Here is a 15,226-nt window from a genome sequence, read left to right as displayed (position 1 = left end):
AAAATTGGAAGAATTAGAGTTTGCAACTAAGAGTTGAGGATTGGGGATTGGAAGGTGGAAAATTGAGATGAAAATGTCTGAAAGCTTTATACATCACTTTCAGAAATCCTCATTTGGCTGAAATGATGGGGTAAAAACAGATTTCCCTAGGAAACTTCAGAGATCCACTTTTATCATAAGCATTAGTGTACTGTGTGATCTTTTCCCTAAATTACTTCACTGGAATATTCAAATACTTTAAACCTTTAAAATATCTAAAATGGAAGAAGATATAAGAAATTGGTAAAATTTGTTGCCTTTGGGAAAAGAGGTTTGTGTCAGGGAAACTGGAGTAGAATTTGTACCTTTTAATTTTTATACCATAAGAACATTGTGATCTGTTTGAAAATAAATTAAAACTAAAATTTTTTCTCTGCCATATTCTTTAAGTGGGCAGAATGTGGTTAAAATATTTTGCTTTATTTGAAAGTAGCATAAGTGGCCTGTATTTTCAGTTCATTGTCAAAATACTTTTGCTACACTTGTAAAAAATGCACATCCATAATTGAGAATTGGTGATTTGAAATTAAATAAAAGAAAATGCTGCTGAACTTTTAGTCTGAAATCCTTTAATTGCAAAACTGTTTTTCTCTTTTTCTCATTTAGGTTGGGTGTTGAAAACAAAGACATATTTTAGTAGAAATTCCCCTGTATTATTGCTTGGAAAGTGTTACCATTTTAAATATGAAGGTAAGTGCTAAATTTGTAATCCATTTAAAAATCTTTGTAGAAATTCATTGTGTAATTGTTTTCATTATTTTATTTCCAGATTAACCTACTTCTGACATATTTCTTTTTGTTTTTTACTTCCAGTTATTTTTATTGTGGTAAAATACACATATCAAAATTTACCATCTTAGTCATTTTTAAGTGTACGGTTCAGTGGTATTAAATACATTCATAATGTTGTGCTACCATCATCACCATTCATCTGTAGAACTCTTCATCTTGTAACACTGAAATTCTGTACCCATTAAACAATAACTCCTCATTCCTCCCTTCCCTTCAGCCCCTGGCAACCGCCATTCTACTTTTTATGCCTATGTTTTGGAATATATCTTTTAAAAACCTGTATTTTATGTAACACATAAAATACTGCCATATGGTTTGGGTTTCTTGTGAATTCCTTGAAAATAAAGTTCATACCGTCATACACCATTTGTTATATCCCTCATAATTTTGGACTTACCATATGAGTGCTAAGTAAATATTATTTGAATCAATATCTTAATATTCTTTATCAAGTTCTCTGATGATAATTTTAAAGTATATGATAATAACTTAAAGTATCACGTTAGTTAACGTAAAAAATGGTAAGTTTTACAATTCTTAAGGATGCTCCAATTTCTGGAATTATTTACTGTATTTGATGTTTCTGAATTTTCATATATGTTCATCCTTTCTATAATTATCATATATTTTCTTTTAATAATTTATGTCCCCTATTGAGTGCCTACTATGTGTCAAGCATCATGCTAAACTCTTTGGGAAATGTCTTTAATTCTCACAACAAGCCTACAAGGTAGATTTAAGTGTCCCTATCCTATGTGTTTGAAAGCCAGAGTTTAGAGAAGTTAAATAATTTGTCCAAAATCACACAGGTATTAGATGACAGAGTTGAATTTTAAACCAAGACTATGTTTCATTTTAATACTGGCATTCTTTGTACTATATGTCTTTGCTTGGTATTTTGTATGTATGAGTGTGTGTGTTTTGTGTGTGTTTGTGTGTGTGTGAGAGAGAGGAGAGGGGAAGAATGTATGTGACAGTATGTGATTATCAAGGCTTGTATTCATTTTTTGGTTGATCTTTTTTGGTCACATCAGCAATTGTCTAAAGCCTAAATGGTTTGTAATAGTAACAGCTGACATTTATTGAGTATTTATAATATGCCAGACAGGATTTTTAAGTAGTTTACATGTATTAACTCATTGAGTCCTCACAGTATTCTTGAAAGATGAGTAGGAAGTTGATGGATAAAGAAGGCATGCATTTTAGGTAAATAGAATGGCATGATGAAAGCAATAGCACTGAGATGTTAGACAGTATATATAGGAAACAGAAGTGTCCAGTGTAACTATGGTGGGAGAGAATTATGAAAAGGATCAAATTATGGAGGAGCATCTTGAATGCTGTGCTGAAGAGTTAGGTCATTTGTTTACAGGCAGAGGAGAGTATGGGCTTTGGGATGAGACATATGTGGGTTTGAATTTTGGTTCTTTTTGCTGATTAGTTGTTATTTTTGGCAAGTTATGTAATTTCCCTAAGTATTAATGATACCTATTTCGTAGGCGTTTAGTGATATGCCTCGTACATGTAAGCATTCTAAATGATATTATTATTCATGATAAAAGGAATGTGAGAAAAAGTTATTAGAATTCTTTTTAAGGATAGCATTATATATTTTTTGGAAGAAATACTTTGAGCAGTAAATGGATTCTTGGGGGTCCTCAACTCAAGAGATGAAAAGTAAATGATATAGGAGATACACATGAGACAAATAGAAGACTGTTTTGTTTTGGACTAAGAGTCGGGATACAGGGAAAGACAAGGGTATGGGGCTCGGGAGGGAGAAAGGAGAGCGAGCCAGAAAGATGGTTGGATTCTGCATGTCCACTGAGAAGTTTCCTTGATGTGCTCTGGTCTTCAGTAAAGTCAGGTAAGTTTATGAAATGCTTGGTGTAGGAAAAGTTCTTTTGGAAAGGGGGTGTGGATTTGGCATCTGGAATGAAAAAGGCATCTCATATCATTGTAGGAGTTAGAAGAGGGAGGGGAGGAACCAAGAGAGTTTAAGCTGTGTAGAATTAACAGAAATCTGGGGGGGCTAGCTTGAACTTCTACATGTCACAGAATTTTTGGTTCAAGCAAATTTTCTAAGTTATCAGAGAGATAGGGGGTGGTGTACCCAGCTTCTTAACTACAATGGTTATTATTATCCTAGGTTTTTGAACAACAAAATACCAGAATTCATTTAATTATTTTCAGTGATCATGTATTGAGAACATGCTAGCTAGGACATTGATCTTGCCCAGAAGGAGCATATGATAATCATAACTAAATACATGCTTTAGAAAAATAACTGATAGCAATGTAGAAGAACCATTGGAAGTCAGTTATCAGGCAAGATACGATGACTCTGATATAGGGCAGTGGAAATGGAGAGGATTGACTTGAGATATTTTAAGGTAGACACCATAGCATCTGACAAATGATTGGATTTGAGGTCATGAGAGAGAGAAGATAAAGAATACTTAAAGACTACTATCTTGGATTATAGGTAGTGTTAGTAACCAAATGTGATATACTAGAGGAAGCGTGGATTTTGCAGGGACATGTAGTGTTTGAAGTAGGCCGTTCAGAAGTAAACAGTCTGAATGAAGTAGGTGGTTTAGAATTGGTTGGCTAGTTATTTTCAGTTTCATTTGAGGCTAATGAATAAGGTCACATTGATGGAAAGTATAGGTGGAGAATATTCATCTTTAAGGATCTACTGATGAAGAAGAATCAGTGAATGAAATTGAGAAGGAGTAGGCAATATATAGGACAAAACCCATGATAGTATTTTATCATAGAGACTGAAGGAAAGAGATTTTCAGGAGAAAAGTTGGGACAAAGTGCCTAATGCTCAAAAGAGGTTAAGCAGGAAAAAACCTGATTAGAGGCTGTAGGATTTGTCAATGAGAAATTGCTGATGACTTTTGAGAGATCAGTTTCACTGGAGTGGTAAGGATAGAAAAGTAAAAGCAGTAAAATTAACAGCAGCTCACCTGCATTTACTGAGTGTGGCTCTTTGTTATGCATGAAAGCCAAAGTGTATTCTATTTATTTGGCTATATTGGGTCTTCATTGCGATGCACGGGGTTTCTCGAGTTGCGACGAGCAGGGTCTACTCTTTGTTGTGGTGTGCGGGCTTCTCATTGCGGTGGCTTCTCTTGTTGTGGTGCACAGGCTTCAGTAGTTGCAGCATGCAGGCTCAGTAGCTGTGGTATGCAGACCCTATCGCACACGGGCTTAAGTAGTTGCAGTGCGTGGGCTCAGTAGTTATGGCGCGTGAGCTCTAGGGCACGCGGGTTTCAGTAGTTGTGGCACGGCATTGTGGCTCGTGGGCTCTAGAGCACAGGCTCAGTAGTTGTGGCACATGGGCTTAGTTGCTCCGTGGCATGTGGGAACTTCCCAGACCAGGGATTGAACCTGTGTGCCCTGCATTAGCAGATGGATTCTTAACCACTGCGCCACCAGGGAATTCCCCAAAGCGTATTCTTTTAAAGATTTATTGGTTATGATATCAGGGTAGAGAAGAACTGCTTTTATAAAACATAAAAACACAGCCTATATAGGAAAATATTGATGTATTTGACCAAATAAAAATTTAAAAATCTGCATCACGAAAGACACCATAAAAAAGTTTAGAAACAAGACAGAGAGAGAAGATATTTGTATATGCTCTCTCATTCTCTTTTTCTCTCTCTCTGTATTGGTATATGTATGTGTGTTTGTGTGTGTGTATGTGTGCGTACATTGAAGATCTGTCCATCTGTTATCTCTTCATCTATATCTTGGACAAAGGATTAGTCTCCAAAATAATACGAAACTACAAAATAATATGAAAAACATGGACAATTCAAAAAAAAATGAGCCAAGGAAATGAACAGGTGCTTTTAAAGTAGAAACTTGAGTGGCCAAACATAAGAAAATGTTCACCACAGTAATAAAGGGAGTGCAAATTAAAATGAGATACTGTTTCTTAGTTGTCAAATTTGCAAAAATTTTAAAGCTTCATGATATCAAATTTTAGCAAGGTTGTGAAGAAACAGGAACTCAAACACTGCCGATGGGAGGCAACTTGGTACAACCTCTTCATGAATTTGAAAGTACTTAGAAAAATTGATAATATATAAACTTAGTATCTAGCAATTCTACCTTTAAGTATTTACCCCAGAGAAGTTCTCTGTATATGTGTAGAACACTTGTACAAGGATGTTTATTGTAAATTTGTTGAAATAACAAAAAATATTGGAAACAAGTATGTGCTACTAGTGGATTAGATGAATAAGGTTATTCATTCATTCCAAAAGTATTTATTAAGAGCCTGTTACGTGCCAGGCACTGGAGTTACTGCTGAAAGTATTGCAGGCACAGTACTTACACTCAAGGAGCTTACAGTCCAGTAGATGAGAGACATTAAACAAATAATTACAAAATTATTAATTTCATTATGATATTCATGATAAAACAGAAGTATAGGTTCTTATAAACAGAGACCAAATTAGAAAGGATGTGATTGGATCAAATAAAAAGAAAGTCCATTTCAAAATAGCTTAAAAGCAGTAAGGGTATTTATTATCATTCACAAGCGGAAGTCCTGACATAGGAATGGCTCTAGGTTGGTTAATCAGTGCCTGTGTGACATCATCAAGGACCCATGTTCTGTCCATCTTCCTACTCTGCTAATCTCAGCATATTGGTCTTATTTTCATCTACCTCTCCTATAGTAACAAGTGCCTATCTTAGTACCATGATAAGACATATTGCAGATATGGCAGAATCCAGTGGAAGAAGGACTTTTTCTTCTTTGTTTTCTTTATTATGAATATGAATTTTTATTATTTTAATAATTTTATATTATTTAAAATCTTTACATTTTTAAAATTATGAATTACTCATATACAGAGAAGGCAAAAGCCTTGTGTATACACTTTCAAGAATAGTAATGAAATTTTATTAGACAAGAGAAGTACAACATTATGAATAAGTTTTAATCTCCTTGTGCTTCTATCCAACTGTAGTCCTTCCCATGCCAAAAAACTCTACTATCCTAAAGTGGTGGAATTTAGTGTTTCCTATTTTTGACCTTTTTGAAAATGAAAATGAACTATGTTTTGCTTCTGTGCCTTGCTTATGGCTTTTAAGGTTGTGTTTTTAAGATTTGTCTGTGTTCAGGAATAAAGACACAGACCTACTAGAGAATGGACTTGAGGATATGGGGAGGGGGAAGGGTAAGCTGTGACAAAGTGGGAGAGTGGCATGGACATATATACACTACCAAACGTAAAATAGCTAGCTAGTGGGAAGCAGCCACATAGCACAGGGAGATCAGCTCGGTGCTTTGTGACCACCTAGAGGGGTGGGATAGGGAGGGAGGGAGGGAGGGAGATGCAAGAGGGAAGAGATATGGGAACATATGTATATGTATAACTGATTCACTTTGTTATAAAGCAGAAACTAACACACCATTGTAAAGCAATTATGCTCCAATAAAGATGTAAAAAAAAAAAGATTTGTCCATGTTATGTGTAGGTTCTAGTTTATTTTTACTGCTGTATAATATTCCATTGTATGAATTACCACAAATTATTCATTCTACTATTGTTAGACATTTAGTTTGCTTTGGCTTTGCCTTTTTAAATAGTGTGTAATAGTACATTCTTGTATTTTTGTAGAAATAAGACTGTATTCTCAGAAGTTTTTGAAATACGACTTTTCATGTTTAAAAATATCTACATGCAGAATGAAGGGAATGAATCATTAGCCGGAAGAATATCGTATTTCTGTTCTTATCATCCACTTTATAGATTCTCTTTTCTAATGAGTTAACCCCAAACCACCTTCTTACACCTTTCTAGGAATTTTTTGGTATCCTCAGAGAGGGGGAGGCCCTTGTACTTAAAAGCGTACAAATTTTAGTGAGTCAAGTATAATTCTGAAAACAGGATAAATAACACTGAATAAGATCAAATACACATTTGAAAAGAGATTTAAATATACATTTTGAAAATAACAGGAGTCATAATAATCAAGATAAGGTAAAAGGGAATTAGAATATTTGTTCAGAAAAACAAAGGGATTATGACATGGTGGAAGTCACGTATTAAGGATTTTTTTTGTTGTTAATGAAGTTTTAAAACTTTTGAAATATATGACATAAAGGTCTATTGATTATGGGGGGCTAATTTTCTTTATTATTTCTCCTATTGTGGGTATACAAACCCATATTATGTAAAGGTTTATTAATCCTATAATTATGGTATGACTTTGGTGAATTTCTATTTCATAACACTTGTCCTAAGGTTATTGCCCTGTTTTGTCATGACTTTCTTTATAGCTTCAACAGAAATATAATATTCTGTTTATCGCATTTGAAATATTTTAATGCTAACCTTTTCTCTCTGTGTGTCATTATGTACTCACAGCTTTTTAGATTTACTGTGCATTGGTCAATCTCCACCAGATTTTCTCTTAGGTGGTTCAGGACATGATGGGCCCAGAGACCATTAAGGAAAAACTGTATCTGTGGTTATCTCTAGTATACCAGTTCTGTCTTAGGGACCCAAAGGATTTAACATGAATAACAGAGATAAGGCTCTCTCCTTCCTAATTTTGGGGCTGAGGAGCATCTATAGACAATGATTCTAAGCTATGGACAAAAAAACCCCAAAATAGTGCGTGGAAAAAAGGGGGAAAAAAAGCTTTTTAAGAAGTAGAGAGGGTAGCGCAGAGGCTAGAAAATAATAAAAGTTTTTTCTGCACTGAAACCAGCCCAGGGTGGAGCTTTGCCTAGGGATGTTTTTATAGGACATAAAGGGCATGAAAGTAAGGTATCAAGGGGTCTTCCTTTGCGTGCTCTTGGTTCTTGTACTATCTTTACTATTTTCAGGGATCTTCGTTATTCCACATGTTGCCAAGATTATGCCCAAATGTTGTGGAAATAAGATCCCACAATTTGGAATTTTTTGAAACATGACTTTTGCCATTTAGTAAGAAAGGGTGTGCAGGATGCAATCAATTATTTATAGGTATATTACTTAATTTGGAAAATTTCCAGATCTCGTTCTGTTATTGATTTTTAATTTAATTCCATTGTGGTCAGAGAAAATATTTTTATGACTTTAATCTCTTTGAAGTTATTGAGACTTGCTTTATGGTCTAAATATGGTATAACTTGGTAAATGTTCTTTGTGTGCTTGAGAAGAATATGTATTGTTACTGGAATGTTCTATAAGGGCAGTTAGGTCAAGTTGGTTGAGTTCAAGTCTTCTCTATTCTTGCTCTGTCCTACTTGTTCTACCAATTTTTATGAGAGGGATATTGACATCTCTGACTATAATTGTGGATTTGTTTATTTCTCCTTGCAATTCTATCAGTTTTTGCTTCTTCAATTTTGAAGCTTTGTTATTGGGTACATTAACATTTAGAGTTGTTATGGTCAGTTAATGAATTGACCCCTTTATAATTATAAAACCCTTCTTTATTCCTGGTGATATTTTTTTGGTCTGAAATCTACTTTGTCTGATATTAAGCTTTCTTTTGCTTAGGGTTATATGGTATATCTTTTTATGTTCTTTTACACTTAATCTATTTTCTTTATATTTAAAGTTTGTTTCCTGTAGGAAGTAAATTGCTGGGTCTTGCTTTTTTATACAATCTGATAATCTCTGCCTTTTAATTAAGTTGTTTAGACTACAGGCAAACCTCGGAGATAGTGTGGGTTTGGTTTCAGACCACTGCAATAAAGCAAATATTTCAATAAAGTAAGTTGCACAAATTTTTTGGTTTCCCAGTACATATCAAAGTTATGTTTATATTGTATTATAGTCTATTAAGTATACAATAGCATTATGTCTAAAAAAATAATATATGTACCTTAATTAAAAAATACTTTATGGCTAAAAAATGCTAATCATCATCTGACAACACAGGGTTACCACAAACCTTCAATTTGTAAAAAACGCAGTATTTGCAAAGCACAATAAAGTGAAGAACAAAAACAAGGTATGCCTGTATTCACATTTTATATGATTATTGATATAGTTAGGTTTGTCTGTTATCTCACTATTTGGTTTCTATTTGTTAAATCTGCTCTTTGTTCCCTTTTCCTCTTTTTCTACCTTCTTTCAGATTGAATATTTTTTGATTTCTATTTTATCTCTTTGTTGGCTGATTAGCTGTAACTTTTTATTGTGTTATTTTACTGGGTTACTTTAAGGTTTTAGGGTATATCTTTAACTTATCACAGTCTACCTTCAATGATATTATACCAGCTCACATATAGTATAAGAACCTTAGAGTAGTGTACTTCACTTCCCTCCTCCTGGTCTTTATGCTACTGGTGTCATACATTTTATTTATTTGTATCTTATACATGCCATAATACATTGTTATTATTTTTGTTTAAACAGTCAATGTCAATTACTTAAGTCAATTACTTAAAGAGATTTAAGTAATAAGAAAAATAATATACTTGCTCATATAGTTATCATTTTTGGTGTTCTTCATTCCTTTGTGTGAATCCATATTTCCGTCTGCTAAAATCCATTATTTTCCTGCTTGAAAGACTTATTTTAACATTTCTTATAGTGCAAGGTGTGCTGGTGATATACTCCTTCAGCTTCTGTGTCTCTGAAAAAGGGTTTTGCTTTCATTTTTGAAAGATATTTTTGCTGGGTATAGAATTTTGGGTTGATTATTTTTTTTCTTTCAGTAGCTTTAAAGATGTTGCCCTGCTATCTTTTTGTTTATTTTGTTTCCAGGGAGAAATCTGAGGTCATCCTTATCTTTCTGTGTACATAATGTGGCTTTTTTTTCTTGACTACTTTTAAGATTTTTTTTTTTTATCACTAGTTTGGAACAATTTGATTATGATGTGAAGTATAGTTTTCTTCATGTTTCTTGTGCTTGGGTTTTGTTGAATTTCTTGAATCTGTTGTTTCATAGTTTTCACCAATTTTGAATTTTTTCAGCCATTTTGTCTTCAGATATTTTTTCTGTCTTCCCCTCTCTTCCCTCTCCTTCTGGGTCTCCAATTGAACATATATTAGCATGAATGAAATTGTGCCACATCTCACGGATGTGCTTTTATTTTTTAAAAAAATTCTTTTTCCTCTCTGCGTTTTAATTTGGATAGTTCCTATTGCTGTGTCTTCAAGTTCACTAATCTTTTGATCTTTTCCTCAGCAATGTCTAATCTGCCATAAATCCTAGTCAGTATATTTTTCATCCTGGACATTGTAGTTTATATATCTGAAAGTTCCACTAAAAAAAAATCTTCCTTACTTATCTTCCTTCCTTACTTAATCTTCTACTTATCTTTTTGAACATATGTAATATTGTAATACCTGTTTCAATGTACTTGTTTGCTAATTCTAGCATTTGTGTTAGTTTGGGTTCACTTTTGTTTGGTTGAGTATTCTCATTTTGGCTTGTGTTTTCCTGCCTATTTGCATGCTTGATTGATTGCCAGACGTTGTGTTATTTACCTTGTTGGGAGCTGGATATTTTTTTATTCTGAGTATTGCATTGTGTGAATATGCCACACTTCATCCATTTTACTCTTGGTGGGCATTTGGATAGTTTTCAATTTTTGGCAATCGTTAAGAGCCCTGCTTGAATATTCTAGTACATGTGCTTTGGTGAATGAACATGTGTATGGATTTTCATTCAGTATGTATACCTGGGAATGTAATTGCTGGGTAATAGGGTATTCATATGTTCAGCCTCACTATATACTACCAAATAGTTTTATAAAACAGTTGTGCCAATTTGTATTTCTACCAGGTGTGTATGCAAATTCTGCTTGCTCTCAGCTCACCAGTACTTGGTATTTTTCCATGTTTATTAGAGCCACATTTTATTTTAATTTGCGTTTGTCTAACTTAGGAAATTGAGCATATTTTCATAAATATTTTTCCATTTAAATATGTCTTCTATTAGATTATCTCTCTAGGTTTCCTTAATATATTCTGGATATGAATCCTTTTTTGGATATGTCTATAGGAAATGTTGTCTCCTACTCCGTTACTTTTTCACTCAGTTTGTCTTTTGAAGAGCATAGTTCTTAATTTTAATACAGTCTGGTTAACTTTTTTATCTTCTTAAATGGTTAGTACTTTTTGTGTTCTGCTTAGTAAATCTTTGCTCACTTTAGGACAAGATAGTCTCTCTAGTGTTTTGAAGCTATCATTTCTATGTTTTTTCTCATTTCTATGTTTTTTCTCTCTGGTTGCTTCTAAGATCAGCTCTTTGTCTTTCATGTGGATTTCACTTTATTCTACTCAGAATCATATATTTCTTAAAATCTGAAGAAATTTCAGCCACTTTTAATTATAGTTTTTCTCCATTCTTCTTGTTCTCTCCTTTTGCATCTCTGATAAGTCTTTCTGTTAGATTTTTTTTCATGTCTCTGAAATTCTTTTCTTTTTTTTTTTTGCGGTACGCGGGCCTCTCACCGTTGCAGCCTCTCCCGCCACGGAGCAACAGGCTCCGGACGCGCAGGCCCAGCGGCCATGGCTCACGGGCCCAGCCGCTCTGCGGCATGTGGGATCCTCCCAGACCGGGGCACGAACCTGCGTCCCCTGCATCGGCAGGCGGACCCGCAACCACTGTGCCACCAGGGAAGCCCTGAAATTCTTGTTTTTTATATTTTCTGTTATTTTTTCTCTCTGTGCTGTGTTCTGAGTAATTTCTTTAGTTTTTCTGGTTCCTTGATTATCTTCTGAGGTTTGTATAATTTTCTGTTTAACCTATACCAAATTTCTATTTTCATTTATTATATTTTTCATTTCTAGTAGTTTTATTTGGTTTTCCTTTACATGTGCCTGGTCAATTTTAATTGTTTTCTTTTATTTGTCCACCTTTCAGTACCTTCTACTTTTTAAACATATGCATACTTATTTTATCCCATACCTGATAATTACAATAGTTACACTCTTTCAGAATTTATTTCTGCAGTTTGTTGTACTTTTGATTATTTCTCATATTAGCTTGTTTAATTGTGATTTTTTAAAAAAATTATTTATTTATTTTTGGCTGCATTGGGCCTTTGTTGCTGTGCGTGGGTTTCTCTAGTTGCGGTATAATTGTGATTTTTGATTGCGATAAGCACCCTTGACTGAGCCCTCAATATTGCTAGCAGGTCTCTTCTATTTCCTTTATCAGCTTTCTTTCTCATTCTTTGTAGTGATTCTTTCAGGCATTCTCACTCTTCATAAACGTCTGCTCAGAAGTCTTTTCCATCATAGAAAACAAAAGCAAAGCAAAACAAATATTTATTGTGTATCTACTATGGACTGAACTCTGTGTTAGGCGCTGAACATTCAGAGGTCTAGAAGATAAACATATTTCTTCTCCTCTAGAATACTTGAAATCTGGAGGGGGAGCAGATGTAGATAAAAAGCATTCTAGATATAATTAGTTAATACTGTGAAAAGGAAAGTCAGTCAAAAAGTGGAATAGCAGGAGTAGCATTATAGTGGAAAGTCAACAAAACAACAAAGTTCATTTAGTATGAACAGTTTCACAATAATATTTAGAGTAAATATTAAGAGGAGACTAGATCTTAAAAGAATAAGGAATTAATCACTTTGTCAAGATAGGAGATTAGAACTATGTGTTTGGCAAGCCTCAGGATGAGCTGTGAGAATTATGTGTTATTATATCCAATTTCAAACAAATTTAAATGTCTCCAAAGTGGAAATTTTGGACTTACTTGTAGTGCCATATTCAGTTTTCAGATATTTTTATTTTTATTTGGAATTAAATTCAAACTCTAATCTTCAGAGAAATTCATTGATAATAGAGGCTTGCCATGTATTCGGGGTTTTTTTCTTAACATCTTTATTAGAATATAATTGCTTTACAATGTTGTGTTAGTTTCTGCTCTATAGCAAAGGGAATCAGCTATATGTATACATATATCCCCATATCCCCTCCCTCTTGTGCCTTGCTCCCACCTTCCCTATCCCACCCCTCTAGGTGGTCACAAAGTACCAAGCTGATCTCCCTGTGCTATGCAGCTGCTTCCCACTATCTGTTTTACATTTGGTAGTGTATATGTGTCAATGCCACTCTCTCACTTCATCCCGGCTTACCCTCTTCATCCGCCATGTCCTCAAGTCCATTCTCTTAGTCTGCGTCTTTATTCCTGTCCTGCCCCTAGGTTCATCCGAACCATTTCTTTAGATTCCATACATATGTGTTAGCATATGGTATTTGTTTTTTTCTTTCTGACTTACTTCACTCTGTATGACACACTTTAGGTCCATCCACCTCACTACAAATAACTCAATTTTGTTTCTTCTTATGGCTGAGTAATATTCCACTGTATATATGTACCACGTCTTTTTTTTTTTTTTTTTTTGCGGTACTTGGGCCTCTCACTGTTGTGGCCTCTCCCGTTGCGGAGCACAGGCTCCAGACGCATAGGCCCAGCGGCCATGGCCCACAGGCCCAGCCGCTCCGCAGCATGCAGGATCCTACTGGACTGGGGCATGAACCCATGTCCCCTGCATCAGCAGGCAGACTCTCAACCACTGCGCCACCAGGGAAGCCCTTTTTTATAATTAAAAAAATTTTTTTTCACATCTTTCTTGGATTATAATTGCTTTACATTGTTGTGTTAGTTTCTGCTGTATAACAAAGTGAATCAGCTATACATATACATATATCCCCATATCTCCTCCCTCTTGCGTCTGCCTCCCACCCTCCCTATCCCACCCCTCTAGGCGGTCACAAAACACCAAGCTGATCTCCTTGTGCTATGTGGTTTCTTCCCACTAGGTATCTGTTTTACATTTGGTAGTATATATAAGTCCATGCCACTCTCTCACGTCATCCCAGCTTACCTTTCCCCCTCCCCGTGTCCTCAAGTCCATTTTCAACGTCTGCGTCTTTATTCCTGTCTGCCCCAGGTTCTTCATAACCTTTTTTTTTTTTTTTTTTAGATTCCATATATATGTGTTAGCATATGGTATTTGTTTTTCTCTTTCTGACTAACTTCACTCTGTATGACACACTCTAGGTCCATCCACCTCACTACAAAAAACTCAATTTAGTTTCCTTTTATGGCTGAGTAATATTCCATTGTATCTATGTGCCACATCTCCTTTATCCATTCATCTGTTGATGGACATTTAGGTTGCTTCCATGTCCTGGCTATTGTAAATAGAGCTGCAGTGAACACTGTGGTACATGACTCTTTTTGAGTTATGGTTTTCTCAGGGTATATTCCCAGTAGTGGGATTGCTGGGTCAAAGGGAAGTTCTATTTTAGTTTTTTAAGGAAACTCCATACTGTTCTCCATAGTGGCTGTATCAATTTACATTCCCACCAACAGTTTAGGAGGGTTCCCTTTTCTGCACACCCTCTCCAGCATTTATTGTTTGTAGATTTTTTTGATGATGGGCATTCTGACTGGTGTGAGGTGATACCACATAGTGGTTTTGATTTGCATTTCTCTAATGATTAGTGATGTTGAGCATCCTTTCATGTGTCTGTTGGCAATCTGTATATCTTCTTTGGAGAAATGTCTGTTTAGGTCTTCTGCCCATTTTTGGATTGGGTTGTTTGTTTTTTTGATATTGAGCTGTATGAACTGCTTGTAAATTTTGGAGATTAATCCTTTGTCTTTTGCTTCATTTGCAAATATTTTCTCCCATTCTGAGGGTGGTCTTTTCGTCTTGTTTATAGTTTCCTTTGCTGTGCAAAAGCTTTTAAGTTTCATTAGGTCCCATTTGTTTATTATTGTTTTTACTTACATTTCTCTAGGAGGTGGATCAAAAAGGATCTTGCTGTAATTTATGTCATAGAGTGTTCTGCCTATGTTTTCCTCTAAGAGCTTGATAGTGTCTGGCCTTACATTTAGGTCTTTAATCCATTTTGAGTTTATTCTTGTGTATGGTGTTAGGGAGTGTTCTAATTTAATTATTTTACATGTAGCTGTCCAGTTTTCCCAGCACCACTTATTGAAGAGGCTGTCTTTTCTCCATTGTATACTTTTGCCTCCTTTATCAAAGATAAGGTGACCATATGTGCGTGTGTCTATCTATGGGCTTTCTATCCTGTTCCATTGATCTATATATCTGTTTTTGTGCCAGTACCATATTAACTTGATTACTGTAGCTTTGTAGTATAGTCTGAAGCCCTGGAGTCTGATTCCTCCAGCTCCATTTTTCTTTCTCAAGATTGCTTTGGCTATTCGGAGTCTTTGTGTTTCCATACAAATTGTAAAACTTTTTGTTCTAGTTCTGTGAAAAATGCCATTGGCAGTTTGATAGGGATTGCACTGAATCTGTAGATTGCTTTGGGTAGTATAGGCTTTTTCACAATGTTGACTCTTCCAATCCCAGAACAAGGTATATCTCTCCATCTGTTTGTATCATCTTTAATTTCTTTCATCAGTGTCTTATAGTTTTCT

The 15,226-nt window shown here is 35.0% G+C and overlaps 1 protein-coding gene across 8 annotated transcripts in view; it reads left to right on the top strand.

Annotated features, from left to right (window-relative positions):
• Positions 1–15,226, top strand: part of ATG4C (autophagy related 4C cysteine peptidase) — a 136,024-nt gene that overhangs the window by 30,978 nt on the left and 89,820 nt on the right. For all 8 annotated transcript variants that reach the window (XR_009565142.2, XR_009565140.2, XR_009565136.2 and 5 more), the window contains exon 3: positions 646–729. Coding sequence is in view for 1 of the 8 variants with exons in the window: in XM_030865807.3 (XP_030721667.1) it covers positions 646–729 (84 nt within the window). In the remaining 7 variants the exon portion in view is untranslated. The remainder of the gene's footprint in view (positions 1–645; positions 730–15,226) is intronic.

The sequence above is a fragment of the Globicephala melas genome, chromosome 1 (assembly GCF_963455315.2).
Source record: "Globicephala melas chromosome 1, mGloMel1.2, whole genome shotgun sequence".
Lineage (NCBI taxonomy): Eukaryota > Metazoa > Chordata > Mammalia > Artiodactyla > Delphinidae > Globicephala > Globicephala melas.
This window is presented reverse-complemented; position numbering and strand designations above follow the sequence as displayed.